At 39.9% G+C, this 23,614-nt stretch overlaps 1 protein-coding gene across 2 annotated transcripts; it reads left to right on the top strand.

Moving 5' to 3' along the window:
* Positions 1-1,159: 1,159 nt before the first annotated feature.
* On the top strand, positions 1,160-23,607 carry LOC115364057 (E3 ubiquitin-protein ligase TRIM39-like). 2 transcript variants are annotated; one of them, XM_030058509.1, is made up of 11 exons: positions 1,160-1,375; positions 13,147-13,729; positions 16,387-16,567; positions 16,683-16,778; positions 17,055-17,144; positions 17,860-18,003; positions 19,821-19,968; positions 20,219-20,263; positions 20,419-20,445; positions 21,214-21,389; positions 22,710-23,607. In XM_030058509.1, exons 2-11 carry the CDS (start codon positions 13,170-13,172, stop codon positions 23,076-23,078), a joined length of 1,836 nt encoding a protein of 611 aa, XP_029914369.1. In that variant the 5' UTR covers positions 1,160-1,375; positions 13,147-13,169; the 3' UTR covers positions 23,079-23,607. The 2 variants fall into 2 exon arrangements, with proteins under 2 accessions (XP_029914369.1, XP_029914446.1); XM_030058586.1 differs by lacking the exon at positions 1,160-1,375 and adding an exon at positions 5,068-5,094.
* Positions 23,608-23,614: the final 7 nt, after the last annotated feature.

Raw genomic sequence — 23,614 nt, 5'->3', positions numbered from 1 at the left:
CAGAGGGTGAAATACAATCTTTCAAAATAAAAGCCCTAAAGCCTGCAGGCTCCTGGATTTCTTCAAAATTGTATTGTTTTGTGCACATTGAAGTGAAGACACAGTCTAAAGTGTAGTTGAAAACAGAAAGTCTTATGGGCTTGACAGGTTGTAAATCTTGTGAGGTTTTAGGGATGTGGACCTGCACTGATCTATTCATGGTAAAACGCAAGGACACGTAAATGATTGTTTGCCCTTTGGGTTCTGATTGTCAAGGGATGTGGCTGGTAGCTGCTTCCGGACACAGGAGTCAGAGGAAAACCTTGCTCTCCACAGGACTGCTCAACATGGCCACATTATGGCTAGAAATAACCAGAAATCTTGTATCTCTTTGCCATTACAGGATGGTAAACCCAGTTTAAAAAGAGGATTTTATTATTTAATATTATTCTTGAATACTTACAATTGGCTGTAGTTTGTTGAAGCCAGCGCATGCTAGCACTTAGCAGGTGCAGCTGAAGATTAGCAACTTTTAACTCCCGAGTAAAGGACTTCAGATTTGTTCAGTTTCAGGACAGCCTCTGCACCCAGCCATGCCAATAAAAACCATTTTAATGAAAAACTGCACATTTTAGTGTACCACCCCTTTAAAGTGGTAATCCTCACACTCCTGTTTTGCTTTACTCAGTTTCTATGTGTTAATGTTCAATGCTCATTGCAGTGCTATATCTAAGTGGTCATGCCAGTGTTTTTCTGTTCATGCTACATAAAAGGGGAATGTAAAATGCATCAGCTCCACAGCTGTTTCCCAGGAAAGAGCTACCAGGCAGACACCATTGTGATATATCAATGCTAGAACACAACAAAACAGACTATTATTGACAGGAAAATGCCACAGGTTATTCCTTTATTTAATTTTTTATTTCAAAGATACTATGTGTTGCCTACAAATGAAAAGGAGAAGAGAAGAGGTAGTGAACACGAAGTGTGGCAGGGGAGGGGAGCTCCTGGCAAACAGGCAGAAGAGAGAACACAGCTCAAGTGGAGAGAGAGAGAGTTACTGGAGAGAGAAAGAGGAAGCGAATGCTTTAAAAAGGCATTCCTGAACGGCTCTACCTGTCCAGCAGGTTGGATAAGCTTTGCAGGTGGGGAGCATGGGTGAGGAGGAGACTGACTAAAAGCAGCATGACAGACAGGGAAGGAAAAGGAGAGGAATGCAAGAGTTGACAAAGGGAGCCATTTGTAAGCTTCGTAAGGAGAGAAAAAGGGAATAGGAAAGAAAGATTGTACTGAGCATAGAGAGTGGCAGGACATCTTGGAAGTACACCTCCCCCCATTTCTTTGCAGAAAGGAACGAGGGAATAAGATCTCAGAGATCTCTGCAGTCCACAGACAGGTATGCCTGAGTTCACTTCTAATGTAGGACATCAAAATAATCTGAAATCCTCGCACCGGCAGTCTGTATGGTAGATGACATTACTTACAATGTTACAAAGATTCAGCTGTGTTGAATGCTGGGAGCAGCTGGTCCATGCTAAAGGACTGGCAGGCAATCTGCTGCTCATTTGTTCTAATCAAATACCTCTTCTATACTTATCTTGTAAACCACAGTTAACAAATATTGGTAAGTTTTGCTATCATTCGTCACCAGCCAGATAATTTCTATCCATTAAGAGCATATGCTTCCATGCAGCCCACAGAATGTGTCTATGCGTTGTTGGCATTAGATAATTCCTGTTTTTACCATTTGCAGCACACACACTTGTGTCTACAGGAGTGAGAGTGTGTGAAAGGGGTGAAAGAGTGGAGATAAGCTGCAAGAGAGAAGCAGAATTCAGAGAGAAATGTGAGATAAGCCTCATTAGAGGGTAGAAAGGCAAAAGTGGGAGGCGGTCAGATAGGAGGGCTATGGGAAAATATCCTCGTCGGTCAACAGCATTAAGAGCCTGTTTACACTGCAGCTCATACAGCTCTAACCCCCGACTGATTTTTCAAGATTAACAGCATACTGTATGTGAGTGACACAACACCTGTAGTGTCAAGGAGCCATTCCCATGCTGTAGGTTTTATTGAAGAGTAACACACCTGCATGGAGCCGCAAACTACACACATGAGTGCATTGAAACGGAGAAATATTGAAATAGACAACAAGGAGACACGTGATGATTTGTTTGACACGTTAACTGTAGTAGCCTATGATGCTGAATTCATTTCCACCCAGAATTAGGCCTACCTGTTGGAATGTGGGTATCATTTCAGAGGTCTGCTTTCTTCAGTTTTAGCTTAAGTGATGTCAGAGCATGGACAAAAGGTGGAAAGCATAAAATTCATTTTTTAATTTTATTATGGATGGTACTCATTAAAGGGAAACAAACACCCGTAGTTCACTCATTTTGCAAAATATGATGTTTCTGACTTCCACCCAGCCGTTGTAGAGAGGCAAAGTCCCTCCCCTCCGGTCCCACATGGGACCTTATTTTGGAAAAAATATGTATGGTAGTCAATAGCAAGTTGACAAATAATTATTTTATCCCATTTGAATTATGCCACAAATTACACATATGATAATGATAATGCTAACATTAGGAGGTGAGCTCTAAAAAATAGGTTATAACCTTTATTCCATTAAAGGGTAATGTTGTACAAAGTTATGTTGCCATTGGGGAAAGCCTCAACCATAGAAACTGAATGGGTAGAACAGGCATGGGGCTTTGGCTCGCGACAAATTGCAGTATTTCTGGATGGTTCACATTTTCCAAAGAGAGAAATCCAGTCCCACACACACTTTTTCACCTCTGCATTGATTTATGTCAAGGAGTTAGTCGACGTTTCAGGCTCCTCTGGTGTGGAGCCATACAGGAACTTCAGAAGATACCAGATATTTCTGGATGTTGATAACAGAAAAAAATACAGTTAAAAAACAGTTATCTGAGCAAAACTATAGTCTGTGTGCCCCTAGCAGTCATGTGTGCCTTTTCGTTTCAGAGAGTAACACCTGTAAAGTGATATTAAACCTTTGAGTGGATTACGGCAATTATTTTGAAGAATGTTAGCTGGGGGGAAGTCCAGCTGAATGGCAGGAGGCTAACAGTTAGCATTTGGAGCATCCAGCCAGTATCCAGCACTTAGTAACAGTGAGAGGAATATAACATCAATACTGTCCTACAGAACAGCTGGAGGCCAACAACAACAGAATGAAAGCTTGGGCTGAGAAATGGCTCAGCATCATAGGGCACTGGTTCTTAAATGAGACCAAGTGTACCTCAAGGGTACACTGGAGAACTGCAGGGGGTAGGTGAGATTTAAAAAAAAAAAAAAAAAAAAAAAAAAAAAGTTAATTTAAAAATACCATGCATAATTCCTAAAATAATTAGGTTTAATAAAAAATGTAAATGTAAATCTTATAAACTATTTCTACTCAGTTTTCCCTCTGGGTTTCCTGAAGGAGTCCGGTGTGTGTGTTTGTGGTTTAAATCTATTTATTTAGAACTTATGTTCAGGTTTGGGTTGGTTATGGTCATGTAGTGAAAAATGATGGACCTACTATCTGTTCTTGGCAGCATCCTGCAAAGTGCTGGAGTTTACGCGACGACACTGAAGGCAATACATAGGGGTCATTCCACGTCATTTCACCAAATGGCCCACGCACTTGGGTCTCAAAAAATTCTGAAAAATTCACCAGTTGTTCCTTATGTATCCAATAGGCACACTGTAAAATTTTAGTTTACTCGGATTGATTGCCAATTTAGTGAGGGGAGTATGTGTCGATTTTGGTGCAATTTTGGCACGTCCTTATTTTTCCTCCATTTTCAGGAGTCAATATCTCAAGAACTAGGAAACTGAAATTTGGTACGATAATACACCTCCACCTACTCTCTCAGAATATGCAAAAACATCTGTCATACATCATAACTGGTAGGCATGCCAACCCCTCAAAAATGGAAAAAAAAACTACACAGGTTTTGTGGTCGACCATGTTTGGGCCTTCAGAAAACAACTTTGTATTTGCACCAGCTTCTTGATTTTTTCAGAGCTTTGAGATACACACATGGACTGTTCAAAGCATTAATGGTTAGTCAGATATATACATTGGTTTCTGGATGGCAGCCTCTCCAAATCCAAAAAAAAGTTTTCATGTCACATTTTCATTGGCATTGACATTTTTTCTTTATGCAAGTTCTTCATTTTTTTTTTTTTTTTTTTGTTATCCCAAACATGGAGCTATTTCACCACTCGCGAATATTGAAATTCCTCAATATTAGACCATTGTAGCTTGCGTTTTTGTCTTATATTCATTTAGTGTTTGTTATTTGCTCATTATTAACCTAAAATACAATGACCATTGCACCAGAAATGCATTTATTTGTCAAAACATCAACATTTTCATGAACTTTTTACCAAATCTCTTAAGCTCCACATTCATACAGTTCAGGTTTTTGCTTCCAAATCTCCATAGTAAAGTACCCATTCTGAATTTCACCATAGATAAAATATGCATAAAATTGACTACTTTGTAAATTGAAACCATTTTGGTGTGATTATCTTCAAAATTGAAAAATTGTAAAATGTCACACAGAATGGGCACTTTACTGTGCAGAAAAGTGCTTCTGATGAAGCTGGGATGGGCCTCTGCAAATAAGCTTTTTTTTCCTACCAATTCTTTTTTTTTTTTTTTTTTTTGCACTGGTCAGGGGGCACTTGTCTGAAAAAACCACTGAAAAAAGCTTGAGAACCACTGTCATAGGGGAACCACTAAGTTCTATCATTAAGCCAGCCCTCTATCCCAGATATGATCACTATGTTGAGGTTATATCACCTCCCATATGTAGTACAGTCAACTGATGTCAGGGCACTGAAGGGGAAGAGGCACTACCCGCACTGCAGCTGGATGTGTGTGTGTGTGTGTATATGTGTGCGTGTGTGTGTGTGTTCTTGTGTAGATTTGTACTTATTACGGAACTAGCTTAGGTTTAGGGTGAAGATTAGTATTGGAATGAGTTTAGGTGGAGTAATTGTTAAATAAAGACTCAGTGAAGTAATGCAGATGTGTGTTGATGTCTCCTGTGCATAGCTAACAGTGTGTAGCAGACCATGACAGACTTACAACATTGTTAGGTGAGTAACAATTAAACTTATTACCAGCCGCCTCTGTGACTCAGCATTCTCTCAACAATAAGTCAGCTGTTAATAACTGAGTTTCATTTCAGCGTCTAACATAAACACTGGCAGTGACTCAGTCAGGTATTAATACTTTCTAGCATTCACGCAACGTAGCTAAATGTCACTGTGCGGATACTTCACCATCTAATTATAGCTGATGTGAGCTGATGTGTTTGTGTCGAAGTCGAAATACGTTGTGCTGATATTCTGCATCTTTAAATTTCGAAACCTCTTAAACATCATCTAGACCATAATGTGACACTAAAACTACTACTAATGAAATTCAGTGGACAATTTTAGTGTCTAACCCTAACCCATACTAATTAAACTATAACTTCATCTCCGTTATGATGGAGGTGGGCAATTGTGGCTTGCTGATATGTGATTTTTAATTAGTTGTCCAATATAACGGCATATGTTGACAGATTTATTTAGTTAGTTAATTTTTAATTTGTTTATGTTTCAAGACTCAGAAGTGGTGGATCATAGATTGAGAATGAGCGGCTGAAAACAAAACTTTGCTAGAGTTGGTCATCTAGTCCACATGGTGGTGAAATTAGTTGCTCTGGGCTTCCTTGGACTGCTAATTAACTATTCTATATTTCTATGTCTCCAATGACTTCTAGAGTGCAGTTATGGTCCAAAAACAACACTTTTAGCATGTTAACCAACCAACAACAGAGCAGATTATGCCAGTATGAAAAAGAAAAAGTCTGAGGTGCTCCTGTAGCTCACTTGGTAGAGCGCTGATGTTTTGGGTTTTATATTGGCGTGATCTGCTTTGTTTGCATTCATTTACCAGTTTTGCCCCACTACAGAAATGAATGGAGAGACAGCAGCATATATCCAGCACTGTGGATTTGTAGCTCAAGGGAGCACAGAGCAATGAGAACCATGTAGATTCAACCATCAAATTTTGAGCTTGTTCGGTATTTCAGGTAATTTGGTGCTATTTCACGTCGCACACTACAACATAAAATCAACCTGGTTCCTAACTGCATTTAAGGCTTCTAGCAAATTTGATGCGTGTGAAATGGCTACCAGTAAAGTAGTCTATCATTGTGGACTTTTCCAATGACTAGTGTTTAGCTGGTTTACCCTGCAGCTGACACGATGCAATGATGTAGACTAATGCCAGGCTCAGACTACAGGATTTTAGCAATGATTTTCTAGGCACAGACAAACTTTGTCACAGACAACCACTGGCACAGGCCATCACATGTCACTCAAGCCTTTCCTGAGAAGAAGAAGAGGAGTCAATGGCGACCGAAGACCTCAAAAACCGCAAGAAACACTCATCCCTGCCCTACCTTTCCCACACCAAAATCACTGTCTAACCATAGCCATCTCTAAGCTAATGCCTACAGTGGTGGAAAAAAGTTTTCGGACACCCCATGCATTTGTGAAATATTGTATTAAGAATCACTCTTAGGTCTTCAAGTGCAATTTCTTTTAGTACAGTCACAGCCAAAATACTAAACAAATCCTAAAAAAGCCATTAAAAACTTAAAATTGATTGGTTCCATAAAAAGACATAAGAAATTTTGAGTATTGGGTCATTTTGGTACCAGAGATAAAGGTCGTTCTTTTTATTAAAAGACACAATTTTTGTTGCCAAGCTTTGTGTCTATATAAAGCCAGCACATTTGAAAGTTCTTCAGACACAAAAATGGCTTAAACAAGGAACCTAACGCAGGAAACACGCCTGAAGATAAAGATTCTCAGCCAGGAAGGGTACAGCTGCCGCCAGATAGCCAGGAAGTGCAGATGCAGTCCTTCAGCAGTTGGATCCACTCTGCAGAAATACAGACGAACCAACAGCTTGGAAGACAAACCAAGATCTGGGCGTCCAAGGGTTTCTTCAGCAAGAAATGACCGCATCCTGATCCGCATGTGCAGCAAAACCACCGAATGACATCACAGGAGCTTCAGCAGCAGTGGTCAAACCAAACTGGTGTCCAGTGTTCCACCCGCACTGTACGTGGCCGACTTTTAGATCATGGCTTAAGGTGCTACAAGGCTATCAAGAAGCCCCTGATCAATGAGAGACAGAGGCTAGCCAGGCACACAAGAACTGGACAGCCAGGAACTGGAAGAAGATTCTGTGGTCAGATGAGTCCAGCTTTATCTTCCTCCTACTGTATTTGTTTGTATCTGTCTAATGCAGCCACACCTTTTGAAACACAAAAAAGATTTTTCCACAAATATTTCATGATAATATTTGAGATTGTGTAAAATTTTAAGGGTGTCCGAAAACTTTTTTCCACCACTGTATATACAGCTTTTTCTAAGGGGGAATGTTGTGGGAAATCTATGAGGTCTTTGCATCTGCTGCCAGACCTTCTGCCCTTCCCTCTATGCAGAGACCCATAAAGAAGCTGGTTTCCCCATTGAAGTTACGGTTAGAGTTAATGACTGTGTATTCATATTAATTATTAACAATATGCCTTTCTGGAGCAGTTCTGAGTTAGCCTGGTGCAGCCAGCTGATCTTGCAAGATCACATTCGTTTTGACAAATATGATCGCATTGCCAGACTGGTTCAGTTTGACTAACTGAACCAGTCTGGCCGCTCTCATCCAAAGTGTCTGGTAAACCCAAAAAATGGTCCGACCAGTCAACGTCTTTCGAGGCGTTGAACCACAGGTATGGTTAATGACAACATGAGAAACCACAGTGTGCTGCACTGGACAACAGGAAGAGTGGCACATCAACATAGCTTTTCCTGACAAAAACATTAGCAGTCATGTACCGATATGCTAACAAGTCAGTAGTATGCTTACCAATATGCTTGTAGTTGCCAGTTGCCAGTTACTAACAATTGACAAACAGTTGAATCAATCACCTGCTATGTGTTTAAAAAATGGCTTGAATCCGACAGTACCCACACTGTTTCATGTTGTGCACCATGGCAACAAAATCACTGTGTGGCTGTGCCCCTTCTTCTTCAAATTTCACTGCGGGAACACATTCGTGAACACAAATGTTCTGCTTGCAGTCTACTCAGCTGTAGTTACACATTTCCTTTTATTACATTTTCATTGGCTCAAGATGTATGAGTGTTGAAACAATAAGCCCATTCGAGACGGGAGAAGAAAGGGATGTTTGATGCCTTTTCTTGATACGTTTATGCCATTAGGCTTGAGAATGAGAATTTTTTCTTGACTGCTCTTTGTGACCGCTCTCTGATGTATTGTGCTTCATAAGTGTCATGGTACAATGTTACGGAAGCACTTTGGCACCTATGTTTGGGTGAGTTTGTGTCTTGACTGAAGAGGAGGTGAGAATGGCTTGAACATACTGCGGAACATGTCTGTCTCCAAAACCGCCCCATTCACAGTCAACAGAAAACAAGTCTAAATGTTCCAACCAAGCCTGATTTTCCTGATGTTGTGAAACACCTAAATGTTGGTGTGTGTGTGTGTGTGTGTGTGTGTGTGTGTGTGTGTGTGTGTGTGTGTGTGTGTGTGTATGTGTGTGCATTTGTGCTCACACAGGAGCCACATAGAAATGCAAATGCACTTGCGTGCAGAGAATTCCACCTGCTCAGTGAAAGCTCAGGGAAAATGTATGTGTCAGTGTCTGTGTTTTAGTTGTGGGTCCTTTGGAACAAGCCCACTCTAGCCCACTCTATTGTCTCATATTCATAAAACTCAACAGTAACAGCATTAGACATGTTAGTAAATGAATGTGATGTGAATAGAGGAGCAGCACGAAAAAATAAACAGCAGTCAGTAGTTTCAGTGAGGATGTCCAGACTTGCAGCGAGCAGAGAGGAGAGCCGCACTTTGGGTTAAAAAACTGCTGGTTTCGCCTGTATAGCAGCAGCATGTCACAGCTGTACAGAGCCTCAGAGGCTTTGCTATTGCCTGGAAACTGCACTGGACTGCTACGTTGTTGAGGCTGGGGAGAACAAAGTTACAAGAACCTGAGCAGAAAGGTTGTGGTGCCAAATGGCACAAGTTGTAAAACTGATGCAGTAATCTCTCTTTATGAGTAGGAAAATATGAATAGGAGGCGGCATCTCAAGTGATTGTTGCTGATGAGCATTATCATTAATGTAAAAGTGGATGGCCCATAGTAGAGTGAAGACCACTGCCAACATTATGCAACCGTCAAGATGTGCCAGAACCACATGTCAGACTTTGACCAAAAGTAAATCAGTATTTCCTTGCCCAATTTCCAACTTGTTTCACATCAGTAGATGCACATGTCCATGACTCCATTTCATAGCTGAAATGTACAACAGCATGTTAAGACCATTGTAGGGAAAAATATATATGGACCAGGAAGAGGGGGTAATATTCTGAGGAAAAAAACTTACAAGTAAAAACTAATGATTTTATGAAAAAGAAACCTGAAAATTCATCAAATTCTACTTTGAAATGGGATTTAGGAACAAGGAAATCCTGCTGATTTGAGCCCAGAATCACAAGATTGTTTTCTTCTGAACAGGCTCAAGTCACAGCAACGTCTCTTCAAAGTCCACATGCTGATGACAAGATTGTGATCCAGGATTTCATAGAATTCCATAGAATAAAAAAACTATTTTTTAACTAAGTTTTTTTCACATATATTTGTGAAGGGTTTTTTTCTTGTAACTTCACCACTTAAATATTGGAAATTCTGAGATTTTTTCCGTTGCAATATTCTCAATGTTTCACTTGATTATCTCAGCACTATTTGGCCAGTCAGCACTGGATTTGATTCAGAGACCATCTTGACAACCTTTAGCACGGTGGTGTTCGTTGCCCCATGATCAACATTTCCAGAAAGATTTGTGCAGATCCATTCATAACCTTTTGATGCATCCAAGTAACAGGTAACCCCTGTTCACCTCCACTGGCAGAGATAAGACGGGGAACTTGTAGCAACTCTAAAACGGGATGACTAATTTATTTTAATGCTACATCTAAACCTGCCAGGCGTGATTAAAGAATTGATGAAGTAGTCATAAAACTCAGCAAGAGCTGTTTCAGCGGCAGAGAAGGCTTCTTCCTGTGAGACGTTGGGACTTGCTTTGTGGAGGATGTGAGAGGGGTTAGAAAACAGCTAATCTCTTTGCACGGTGGATTCAGCAGGGAGGGAATCACCAGACATCTCACAATTCAATTTAATTATGATTCTTTGATAAGTCGGGGTTCAGTTATTAAGTGTAGCATTAACTGTAATTCAATTCCACTCCTTTTTTTTTTTTTTTAGTCCATAAGTTGTATCTCAGATCAGTGCAAACACAATAAACCTTGCCGCCTGGATTGCAAAAGGAAATTATGAACATACAGTAAGTACTTAAAATGGCACTGGCTTTTTTGTATTCTCAGTACAGTGAATGAGCAGCCCTGTTTGCTCAGCGACTGTAGAGCTGCAACTCTTCCTTCTTCTTAAAGTTGTGATATGACTTTCAGTGAAGTGACGACAATATAGCTAAAAAGATTGATTTTTTTGCATCAATAAACCGATCATTTTAATGAGAAAAAGAATCAGAATCTTAATCTTGAGAATTGAAACAGAATTTATTATCTCTCCTCCCGCCGTCAGGATTCATGACGGAATTCACTAATAATCAAGTCTCAGTTTATGCTTTTAGAGATGATCAATGCACTTGGCGTAGGATAAAAACCAATATCAGTTTTGAATTACTAAAAGGTTTATGACGTACTTTGGACAGATGTTTGTTTCAATCTTCTGGTCAGAAACGCAGAAAGTCAGTGTGGCCCTTTGGAATCAGGATGAGGTTTAGGTTCGGAGTTTCTGATGTATATGTGGCTTAGCTCAGTGTCACTAATAAAACATATTCCTCTGCATGCCATCTAACAACGGTAAGTCCTTTTAAAAGCCTTGCTGTCAGAGTGAGATTTGAATACAGTCTGAGGGAGACAAGCTCTGTGTCTGATTCTCAGCCTGTCTCTAACAAACAAAAAGAAAAAAAAAACTTTCAAGCAGAAACATAATACATGATAAACTATAAAAACAGTGCAGTTATAAGTAAGCTATTACAGGGAGTTGCAATGGTAAATATGCATACATTCTATACATTAAACCAGTGCAGACAAAGGATTGCGCAAGACGCCATGTCTCTGTAACAGAAAGAACACAAGAATGTGTAAAGGAAGGTGTGAACACCTACACAAGTCACAGAGCTCGCAGTGACGTCTCATATTAACACTCCAGAGGGATCATTTGTAGTATTATTAAAATGAATGTTGAATTATTTTCTTAAAATGACTGAAACTATGCACCTTTTACTGAAATTCTACAGCTTTTTTTGTTACAATGAGCTCAAAGAATAAAAACTGCCAGTCAGGTGTCCTTTTATTTCCATGGTCCAAGACTTTGGAACTGTACTTTAATCCGTTTTCCATTTCAGTCTATCCTTTTTATTTTATTAATTGCTTGGTTTTAAAACCCAAACTTCTATTTTCTGGATTTACTCACTTCTACACATGTTGTGTCTTTTAGTATTTTATTATTTTATCTTGCACTCCTAACCATTCATTTACATTTTATCCACTGTTTGGAGTCCAACTGACTGATTGATTGACTGGGTTAAAAGGTGTGTAAAATATCTGGCATGCTGTGGATGCCTCCATTAGTGGACCATAAGCGTTTTCCCCACACACACTAACTGGATGAGCAGGTCTCCCACTGCTGTAGCTGCTGCTTTTTGGTCAGCAGGCGAAACAGGAGAATCATGTTTTTTTTTTCAAACGGACGGACACTAGCGATTGATATTGATAGTGACGGCTCTGCTTGCTCTTGAAGAGGTTGATGAGAGCATGAAATTCTCTGATGTGATGTGAGCACATAACTTCCTCTTAGTGAGAACACCACAATAAGAGTTTCCTCATCTTGTCTCATCTCAGCAGTGATGTGATGTGTAGCGCAGGTAAAGATGAGTCACGTTGGACTTGGAGCGAGTCAAAGTCTCTTGGCTCTGTAGACACAGGCAGAGGTTCAGAGGACACGTGTGCCTCCCCATCAAATCATCTACACTTTGAAACCCACGAGCATGTGAGCAGCCTTTTATTTGGAAAGGTTTTATTTTACCCTATTAACAAAATTTATCCAATCCAATCCAATCCACTTTATTTATATAGCACAAATTAACAAACACAAGGTTTTCCAAAGTGCTGCACAGCAACATAAAACACCACAAAATAACACAACAAAAGCAGAATAAAAAGGTAAAAAACACAGTAGGATGACACGATAAAATAAGATAAGATCAATTAAAATAAAATCAGATAAAGTAAATAATAATAATAATAATAATAATAATAATAATAAAACAAAATAGGATAGAATAAATAAAATATATAAAAATATTAAAATAAAATAATAAAATAAAAATAAAATAATAATACAATTATGTATATTTACTTATTTATTTATTTATATTTAGGGTTTTTTTAAATTTTGTTGTAATTCTATTTTTCTATTTAAATATTATATTTCTATTTAAATATTAAATAAATATTTGCTAATTTTTTGTTAACCACTTTCTTGCAATTTTTTTTTCTAATACAATCATCACCTTTTTCCCATGTCAGCTCAGGTTTCAAAAGGTTCACCCTTTGAAAGCTGAGCAAATTCAAGTGTCTTTCAAAAACATGGGAAAAAAAACAATTAGCAAATTAGCAAAACAAACAGAACATAAGTAACTCATTAGAAAAAAATGCACAAAATTAGCAAAAAATGACAAAAAATGACTATGATAAATGAAGAAAGAATTAAACAATAACAGTAATTACCAGAAAGTTATAAAGAAAATACCTGAAAAATATCACAGAAAAATTACAAGAAAAAACATATTTTTATTATGACAATTATAAATGCTTTTTAACGTTTTAACATTTAAAGGGTTGAATGCCTTCACAAGCATTTAAAAATTACTGAAAAGTTCGGAGGTGTCTGAGAAACATCTTATGTGATCTTCTCTCTGCCTGTCTCTCTCTGTCTCTCTGTCTGTCTGTCTCTCTCTGTCTCTGTCTGTCTGTCTCTGGTACAGGTCAGGTCTAAGCTTGGCCGGCCATGGCTCTGTCCTCTGCCTTCCTGTCTGAAGACCAGTTCAGCTGCTCTATCTGCCTGGATGTCTTCACCAACCCGGTGTCCACACCCTGTGGCCACAGCTTCTGCCAGGCCTGCATCTCTTCCTACTGGGATGGAAAAGCAGGAGGAGGAGGCTCCAAGTCCTACATGTGCCCCCTTTGCAAGGAGACCTTCCGCAAACGGCCGGAGCTCCACATCAACCGAACCCTGAAGGAGATCACCGAGCAGTTCAAGCAGATGGCCACTACTGGAGCTGGGATGGGAAGAAGGGAGGAGGAACCCAACCCTCATCCTCACCGATCTCAACGCCAGTCTCTATCCTCCCCTCTCAGGCCAGGGGAGATGCCAGAAAGCGTCTTTGCAGAGATGATGAACCGGTTTCAGCGACCATCGACCACAGGATCACCTCCCCCCGCCTACCCCCAAACCAATGCCTCTCAGCCCCAAAGCTCTACCCAAGTCAATGTCCACCCTCAGGCATTCCACCAGGCTCAGACCCATGAGCATCATGACCCGCCTCCACCCTACTCACCCCCTCGCAGGTACAGAATCACACCCTAAAACGTCATGTGACTAGACTAGACTACATTGCATCACATTAATGGTTTTCAGTCAAAGGCACACAAGTTGAAATCTCAAGACACATCTCCATATAGACTCCTCTTCAGGTTCTGTAGCTACCCTGAATGTGCCTTGATATTACCTGAGAAAGTGGAGCAGCTCTGATTTCCAAGCATTTTCTCCCATGTTCTGACAGGAATTTGTTTGGCCCAATTTGATGGAATTTATTTATTTATTCATTTAGAAAACAATATTTCAAAAATTGGTGTTTTTTCTTTGTGTTACCATTTTAAAAGAGCTATCCTGAGGTTAACTGGTTTGAGGGCAGTATTTTTAGAGTAACTAAACCCTTAACCCAAATCTCTGCGAAGCCTGACCTCTAATGGTGGAATTTACCAAAGACCACCAAAGACCAGACACCAAACTTTTCAACTTTTCACCAGTAGAGGTCAGGCTTCACACAGATTTGGGTTTAGGTCTTTAAAGGGTGTGTATCAAACCAAAGGACAGTTACTTAATGCTAAATTGTTAATGAAAACTTAGGAGTACCTCCAGCACTGCCTCAGTCATGAACTAATATTAGAGTCAACACATACCTATAAAGTTTGTGTCATAGTCAAAGTCACAAATATTACCCAGGTGCCTTTCTGTGAGTGCCAAATGCCAAATTTACTGACTAGTTTTTGCAAATTGGACCACTGTGTAATGCACCCATTGAGAAACCCTACCATAGGTTATAAAAACACAATAACGTTCATATGAACACAGCAGTCACTTTCATCCAAATAAGACCTAAAATAAAGGGAATGTTTGTCATCTATTTTATTTAAAAGACTGTTTAGGTTGTAGATTGTCCACAAGAAACAAAGTACCTGACACATAAACTTGGGTAACACTTTCTATTAATCATTAATCATTTTCTGTAGGTTGAAATTACTGGGGACAAACTGACCCTAACTGATAAAAAATGTTGGTAAATTTGAAGGCAACAGAAGGGGTAAGTTTAGAGATCTGGGGCCCTATGTTGCGCCAGAGTCCCTAAACCTGTTATTTGGGGATTTAGCATTGTGTAAGAGGCATTCCCCCGCACAAGTTGCTATCTTGCGCACCTGCCATTATCCATAAAACACCTGCACTACCCGCTATATTATGCATAGGCCTCGTTTGGGCATTACGCCATTTAAACCAATGAGTGTACCAGGTGCCATTGCCTTTAAGAGCAGGCTGAGCTATCCTAAATCCACACACCAAAACCCGTAATGGAGAGAGGAAGGTCGCGATTTAGTACTATCTCTGCCATTTTCTCAGGGGTTCAACTGAGGCTAAAGCAAGGTGGCTTTTTATTCGGGAGGTAGAGCTGCATGTGCACGTCCACATGTGTCCAAGTGGACACGCATTGAAGCCGCCTGGACGCGCTCTTGTAAAAGCCCAAATGGGATAGCGGGTGGTCCTGAGGACCCGCTATCCGCTTTCCCTAAAGTGTGTGCTCAAGATAGCAACTGTAGGGATAGCACATAAAACACGCCCACGGACACACCTCCAGGTGCAAATAACGGAGTTGGCATAATGTATAGCGGGTAGCGTGGGCGCAAGATACCGTTTAGGGATAGCGGAAGCTCCTAAATGTGCAATTCACGGGGGGCAGGTAGTGGCAACGGGTAGCGGGTGGCGCAAGATAGGGCCCCTGGTGTCTGTAACTGCCATGTTACTGAGAATCAATTTGTCATGGTAACCTACCTTATAGCCAACTGACAGGAAATGCTCAAGTTGATGGAGTTAGTTTTTGTAAGTGGCACTGTTTTCTAGTTATTCTTTGTTTATTCCAAACAAATTGTAAATATAAAATGCATCACTGTGCAGCAGACGATTTTACCAGGAAAGAGCTGCCACAGAGTGTTTGGAACACAGTTCATGAACTGAATATTCACTATTATTATATGTATCAGTGCAGACATTTATGTTTTGGGCATTACTGCAAGATAATGTCATACCAGGTACTAGGGATGGGCGTATCGATTCTGTGGTATCGATATATTGATACTCACATGCTACTCATTTGGCATCAATTTCCTTAAACAAATATCGATACTAACAAATAAGAATTGGGGGTGCATGCATGACTTTCAGCTGTTTTAGATAGCTGACTTCACTTACTATGTGCCGACACACCCCTGAGCCTGGCAGCGTATTGAGCTGGCCTGCGTCACGTGACGGCCCGACAGCACAGCCAGCAAGAGTGGCTCGAATGCGGGAGCCGGAGGAACACACAGAAAATAATGGCTGATCGGTCTTTTCTTCTTCTTTTTTTTTTTTTTTTTTTTTTTTTTACAAGAAAAGTGCAAGAAAACAACAATAACAGTGAAAATGTACAAATTTCTGTTCATATTTAATTTATTTCATTCATATTTATGTTATTTATTTTAATTTTAGTTTTATTATGTATTGACCATAATAAATATGGTATAAATGGTCTGTATTTGTCATGTAATTTGTCTTAAATGTAATAATATTTTGAATGAAAAAAATTGCCAACAAGAAATTATCAATATCGGTATCAGTATCGGTATTGATGAAATACAAGAAAAAGTATCGGTATCGTATCGAATCCTAAAAGTGTGGTATCGCCCATCCCTACCAGGTACACCCTTAGTGGCCCGGGGGATTCTTCCTCTGACCTCCCTCTGTGCCCCGCCCACATGAGAGGCCTGGAGTTCTTCTGTCGAACCGACCAGACATGTATCTGTAGCGTCTGTCTAGAGAGAGCAGAGCACCGAGGCCACAACGCCATCCCTGCCAAGAGAGAGTGGCACATCAAGAAGGTATCTGTGTGTGTGTGTGTGTGTGTGTGTGTGTGTGTGTGTGTGTGTGTCTGTGTGTGTCTGTGTGTCTGTGTGCACGTGTTTATTGTGCATTAACTCTCTGTGTCCTCCTCAGTCCCAGTTGGGCATTACAGAGGTGGAGCTAAAAGATCTCATCTCTGAGAGAGAGAGGAAAATGGAGGAAATACAGAAGTCCCTGCAGGACATACAGGTGAGTTCTTGGTCCATACAAGGTCTATGATTTGTCTAAAGGCTGGGGACACATGCTGTGATTGTCAACTGGTGGCCCACTAAAACTCTTTTTTCCTATCCAGATTATAAGCACATCCTTCCATCATATCTTTTAACCAACCAAGAATGTCGTATGCTGGATTAAAGTGAAAATGTTACATAAACTGCCTTTAATTGTACCACCCTGACTCCGCCTCAAACCAGCTCTCTCCCTTCAGTGTCCTTTCCCTAACCCTTCTTCTGCTCTTTGATCCAGGCTGCTGCAGAAAGAGAGACAGAAGGAAGCGTTTGTGTTTTTGCCAAGCTAGTCTCCAGTGTAGAGCACTGCCAAGCTGAAGTGCTGGAGGTAAGCAGCATCAGTACATGGTATACAGAGATAAAGTCCATCCAAAGAGCTGGAAATATACTGCTCCCCCAGCAAACACCCAGAGCCCAACACCTCCATTGGCATGATTGTTCAACTAAACAGCACGTCTTTAATTAAACCTCAACTTTTAGACTTAGTTCACACTGCATGCTGCTGTTAACTACATTGTAGTTTGATGGATGAAGATTGTGGAAGTAATAGGAAAACCAGTCCTAAAAGGTAAAGGTTTATTGAACTATACTTCATGTCCAAAGGCCCTATCTTGTACCCAGCAAAAAGTGTCTTTGCTTAAAATGCGGTGCGGTCGGGCACATTGTTGGCACACTGCTGTCTTGAGGCAGTTGAAAGCGACTGACCAACAAAAAACAGGTCTGAAGTCAGTAGTGCAGTTTTCACTGTTCTTTCAAGGATGCATTATCAAAACAGTAATGTGCGCTTAAATGGTAAGTGCACAACTCATGTACACTCTGCTTACACACACAGGAACATGCATCGGACCACAAACATGCAAAGATTAAAAATAAAAAGATTATAATGTGAAAGATTTCTATTATGTATATCAGTAGTCATAGCTGGTCTTCCTCCTGTTTCCAGTAGCTATTTCCAGTGTGCAGTCTGCCTCCTGATATCATTGTGCTGTGTTCAGCATTGTGCAGTAATTTTTCAAAACATATCATATATATCTTTCTACCAGGTTATAGAGATGGCCCGTCGAGCAGCGGAGCACAGAGCCAAGAGTCTGTTGAGAGAGCTGGAGCAAGAGATAGCTGAGCTGAAAAAGAGGAGTACAACGCTGAACCAGCTAGCTCAGTCTGAAGACTACATACTCTTCCTCAAGGTATGGATTGATACATGGCTGGCACCACAGACAAGATCCTGAGGTCACCATAATGAACAGGACTCATTCCCTGGGGATGAGCTAACAGAATGTTCCAGTGATCTGCACAATAGGTTGTGAAATGTCACATTTGGCATTTTGGCTGAAAGTTGGTGTTAAAGGAAAGGTGATGGTAACACAAAATTTAATAGGGTTCTTTCTCTGGCAAGCATGAGTATGCTCAGCAAATTACTTGGCAATCTGTCTGTTACATTTAGAGATGTGGTGTGTACAAGGCAAATCACTGATTCTTGGGAATTTGGATAAAACAGGTTTTAATTTTGAAAATAAAAAGTTAATCAAATTACAAAATCTGAAGGTATATCATTATAGGCCAAGGTTTTGGCCGTTCAGTAATGTACCGGTGCAACCTCCTCATTTTGCATTTTTTTCATAAAATAGGCGTTTTTCCAGTTCCAGTTTTTTTCAACACCGTCACCATAATGTTTTTTATTTGAAAAACATATTTTTGCATTAAAAGAGACTATTACTTTAATAACCCAACAGCACCAAAGAAGCATATTGTACATATATTCATTTAAAACCAATATAACTGCCTCTGACGGTGGTGACAGTGGCCTCATTAAAACATACAATTCCAAAATTTATACCACTCAAGTCAATGGCTTCTTGCTTAATAACTTTATTTAACTATTTGGTATAAAAAACATATAACAATCCTGAGCATTTTTCAGACTGTACTTCTCCACCGTCAGACAGAAAACCTGACGGTGGTGACGTCTGACGGTGGTGACAAAAACCTGCTCTTTCACATGATAAGCATGAGTTGTTCACATTAGCCGTCTTGTTTCCCCCCTGTTGCTACCTACTCAGACCTCTTCTTAAAAAGTATACATTTCTTCCATAATCTAATCTAATATTTTTTATACAAAAGTGATGGTGTTGACATGTTATGGTTGTGACAGTAGCAGTGTCCAAAAATATGAAGAGATTTAAGAGAAAATAGAAAACTTCCAGGAGACTGGGTGGTCTTGAAGCATGCAGTAGAGCTGAAGGTTTGAAAAGGGCTCCTCAGGAATGTACTTGACCTTGTATTTGTAGAGTTTTTTTTTTTTTAAATAAATATCGGTGGTGACCAATATGTAGGACACATTTTGAGCAACCACAAAATAATAGTAAATATTGTTCAAAACCCATCGTTTGTAGTTTTTAATACATATTATGATGTAGGCTACTCTTTCATGTGGTAAATATATTATTCAATGAAATTATTACTTTTTGTTTTTTTAATCAAGTTGAAATGATTATCTCCTATCCGAGGACAACTGGTTTTGTAGGCCATGGGCCAACATATAATCATTAAATTAATACAAATTAAAAAAAAAAAAAAAAATTAAAATGTTGTTAATTTCCAACAGAAATAGCATTTTTTTAGTGGGACATGATTTATCCAAATTCCCAAGAATCAGTGAAATGTTTGGCCTGAGGATGACACCAGAGCAGTGATTTTCAATATGGACAAATTCAAAACTGTGAGCAGCTGATGTGCTGCCTTAAGACAATGATACAGATATGGCACTGGAGGAAAGGTCATAAGGTCACTAAAATTGACTCCTCTGAGGAGCATGAATTGTTCTTTCCAAGTTTCATGGTATCTAGTCACCAGGTTTTTCATATGTTGCTTTGGAGTACAGTGTTGAACGGACAGATGGACAAATGGACAGTCTGGTTTCTTTGTTTCTATCACAAATCAAGTCAAACAGGACCACCCTCCAAAAAGTAGGCATATCTCCTACTGTCATTTTCACTCTCTGCAGACATTCCCTGCCCTTTCCAGTATTCCACCAACCAAAGACTGGTCAGATGCCCGTGTGGTGTCTGAGCTGACCTCAGGAGTGGTGCTCAAGACCGTTACACAAATGATGGAGCGTTTTCAGGAGGAGTTGCATAAGTTGCCAGAAATCTGTAAGTCTACTCAGAGCTAATATGAAACTAGATAATCCAAAAGGTGATGAATTTAAAGCAAAGACTAAGACAGCAGAAATAAAACCTCTCCCCACTCTCTCCTAAAGCTGCTGTTGAAGCCAAATCACCAAGACTCTATGTTACAGTATTAAATCAGTGTGGGACAGAGTAGCAAAATATATCTTTTGGATGGATTTTCCAGTATAATTGTGATAACTGTTGCAATATACTTCTTCCTTCTTATCAACAGGCCAGCGATCCCAACTAGAGCAATCTGTGTCCAGACAGAGCCCAAGTAAGATTCTCCCTCTACATTCCTGTCTTCCTTTCATACAATAAGCTAAAAAATTTGTTGATTTCAAGTAATTTTGCAAATTTGTTTTTTGTTCATGAGTGAACAAACATCACAAAAGCAAAAATGAAAGTAAACACAATCTCTCTTCTCTGCAGAGGTGAGGCGAGTTCAAGAGTATGCAGGTAATTACAAGCCTCGCAATTTTGATTCCCAGTCCCTTTTGCACTGATTCAGACATTCATCAGTGTAACCACCGACCATCTCTCTCTCACTCTCTCATCAAGCTTTCTCTCTCTCTCTTTCTTTCTCTAAGCTGATCTCACTTCAGACCTGAAAATTCAAACTTAGCATCTACTGGGTTTTACCATTGGTTGTTCATTCTTTAATTAATCTGTTGGTTGACATTACATTATGCCCCAACACTGACACTCATTGAGCTCAGTGATCAGCCATGAAGTGTTTTTTTTTCCTGTGTATTTTGAATACATGCTAGCTAATAATTAGTATGTAGTTACATTTAAAGGCACACGGGCTGATGATGAGAACTGTATAGATTCAACCCTCAAATGCCCTGCTCATTCCACTCTTTTGTTAGCTAATTGTGAAAGGGCCCTCATTGGTGCTCTTGTGATGACTATGTAGACTCAACCATCAAATTTTGTGCTTATTCTGTGGTTTTGGTCACTTCAAAGTAATCCACGTACTTTAACAAATAAGAATTTCCATGATTTTCTGTGTAAAACTTTGTAGTAGCAAACCACTACACAGGCTGTAGCAGCCTGTGGTTTTGCCCACAGTCAGTCAAAATACAGGAATACATTGACCAAGCTAGTTGCGATGTGAATGCAAAGTTATAGCCAATTGTCCCCTTTCATCTACCCTTTATCAAACTTGCCACCAACTCTCTCTCTCTCTCTCTCTCTCTCTCTCTCTCCCTCTTAATCTCTCAGCTGACATTACATTAGACCCGCACACAGCTCACCCACGTCTCATGATCTCGGTGGACGGTAAGCAGGTTTGCTGCAGCGACCGGTATCAGCCAGTACCTGACAACCCTGAGCGCTTTGACCGGGTGGTTTGTGTCCTTGCCCGTGAAGGTTTCAACTCAGGAAGGCATTACTGGGAGGTAGGTAGGAAACTGTATGAACCTGTATGAGTGTGAACAGCTGTACAAAATGGTGTGCAAAACAGTTTTTATTTATGATAAAGTTTTTCTAGATTTTGAGGTATCTTAGCAAGCATTTGATGGATGGTGATGTGCCAAGGTAGCCAACTCCACATGCACATTCAATGTAAACCCTGTTACACCCCAACCTTAGGCAGACTTATGGGGCTAACAACGTTGTTGTTTTGACTCTGTGTCTTTGGTTTTAATGCTGTATGTCTTTATGTTAATAAATTATATTATTAAATACATTTTTTAAGTGTTGTTAGAGTTTTATTTTGGGTCTGTGGTGGAATGTTGTTTACCCCATAGGGCTGCCTAACAATTGGGCATAACAGTACCCACAAAAACTTACTCACATTTACCTCAAGTCATAGACATTCTGTCTCGGAGCAGCCAACATTAGTTTTAAGCCCCAGTTTGTTAGTCCCCATGCTGGAAGCTTCTCCCTTCCACTGCAGCCTGCAGGAGAGCAAAGGGGACAAGTAGCTCAGGGAACACCTACAGCCATAAAAACGCAAAGAAACAAAATGTTAACAACTTGAATTCATGACAAAATAAGTCATATTAAAACAGTTTGGTGTGAAGGTCCTATTTGCACAGTTGGTTAAGCATAACCGCAGCATCCTGGGTTCAAACCAGGCTATGGGAAGTTGGTGAAGTATCAAATATGGGAAAATTAAATTTCCCCAACAAATCAAACAAATGGAGCTTTTTCTGCATTGTGGGAGATGAGATATGGCATATTCTAATTGCATGGAACTGGAATAATATTGCACCTTTCATTCTTACTGAACTCTTTGTCTGCGCACTCAAAATACTGTACCATGAGAGGGAAAATGAAAACATCTCTTTGATGAGTTTCAGAAGTAGCTTGCACCACCTACTGTCAGACTGGGCAAATTAATTTCTTCAGTTACATATTATGAGAGAATGCATATGTATCACATGCCTACCCTGGGTAGATAGCATGAATACATTTCCAGTTAAAAGATAAATATAATCTTGTATTACTACTTTGTAGAAATATACAAGTTTCCTTCAAGGTCATTCCATTTTGATTAAATTTGATTACACTGCTTTACATCGCATTAGATCAGATAACTAAAATGTATCATCACTGAGGCAAATTATTTAGCAAACCAGGAATAAAAAAGTGTATTTAAAGTAGATAGAAGATATGATTTTACAATATCTGATATTTCCCAGAAGGCCAGAACTGACTCTTCATGTTTACAAATCATTGCTCATATGCACCGTGCCTGCCTCCATGTCTTCCAGGTGGAGGTTGGAGGAAAGACTGACTGGGACCTGGGAGTGGCAAGCCGCTCCATCAATCGAAAAGGCAAGATCACCGTAAGCCCCGCCCACGGCTACTGGTTCCTCAGCCTGCGGGATCAGGTCGACTACGCCTTCCGAACAGAACCCTCAACCAGCCTGGAAGTCCCAATCAGACCGTCCCGTGTTGGGATCTACGTTGACTGTGACAAAGGACTATTATCATTCTACAATGTAGAGGCCAAAGTGCTCATCTACACATTCACAGATAGTTTTCCTGACACCATCCATCCATTCTTCAGCCCCTGTACTAATAAATCTGGGAGGAATGAAGCTCCGCTGATCATCTGCCCCGTTGCACCAACAGAATGAGATCCAGCCTACGACCAGATCATGAGATATTTGTCGGCTGATTTTTTTAGGCTGAAGGGCAATATCTTCAATATCCTGAAATATGACCATTTTCATGGTTAAAAAAATAAAGTATTGAGTGTTTCCTCCTCCCATATTTTTTTCTTGTCAGCGTGGGAAAGCCTCTAATTAGGAAGAAAGGAAGGATAAGGTTTATGTTTTATGATCCAGGTGTAAATACTGGCATGATGCTACTACGGTCACTCATTTTGCTTGTATAGATCACACAGAATGGTGTTTGTCTTTCATGCAATTACTGCTATATATATATTCATCTTCTGAAACCTGTTTTGTTAATCTAAGAAATTAGTTTCTCTAGATGAGCCTTATCTTAAGTGTGGGTGATTGTCTTTTTAAAGAAATCATCCATTTTGAAAAAGATGAGAATATTTCACTTCTCCCCCCAGCTGTTATGTAGCACAGCTAACTGTTAACCTCCTGCCACTGAGGTGGACTTCCCCAGTTAGCATTCTAAAAACAAACAAACAAACAAATAA

The sequence above is a fragment of the Myripristis murdjan genome, chromosome 1 (genome assembly GCF_902150065.1).
Source record: "Myripristis murdjan chromosome 1, fMyrMur1.1, whole genome shotgun sequence".
NCBI classification, from domain to species: domain Eukaryota; kingdom Metazoa; phylum Chordata; class Actinopteri; order Holocentriformes; family Holocentridae; genus Myripristis; species Myripristis murdjan.
The sequence above is the reverse complement of the archived record's forward strand: the minus strand, read 5'-3'. Positions and strand labels throughout refer to the sequence as shown.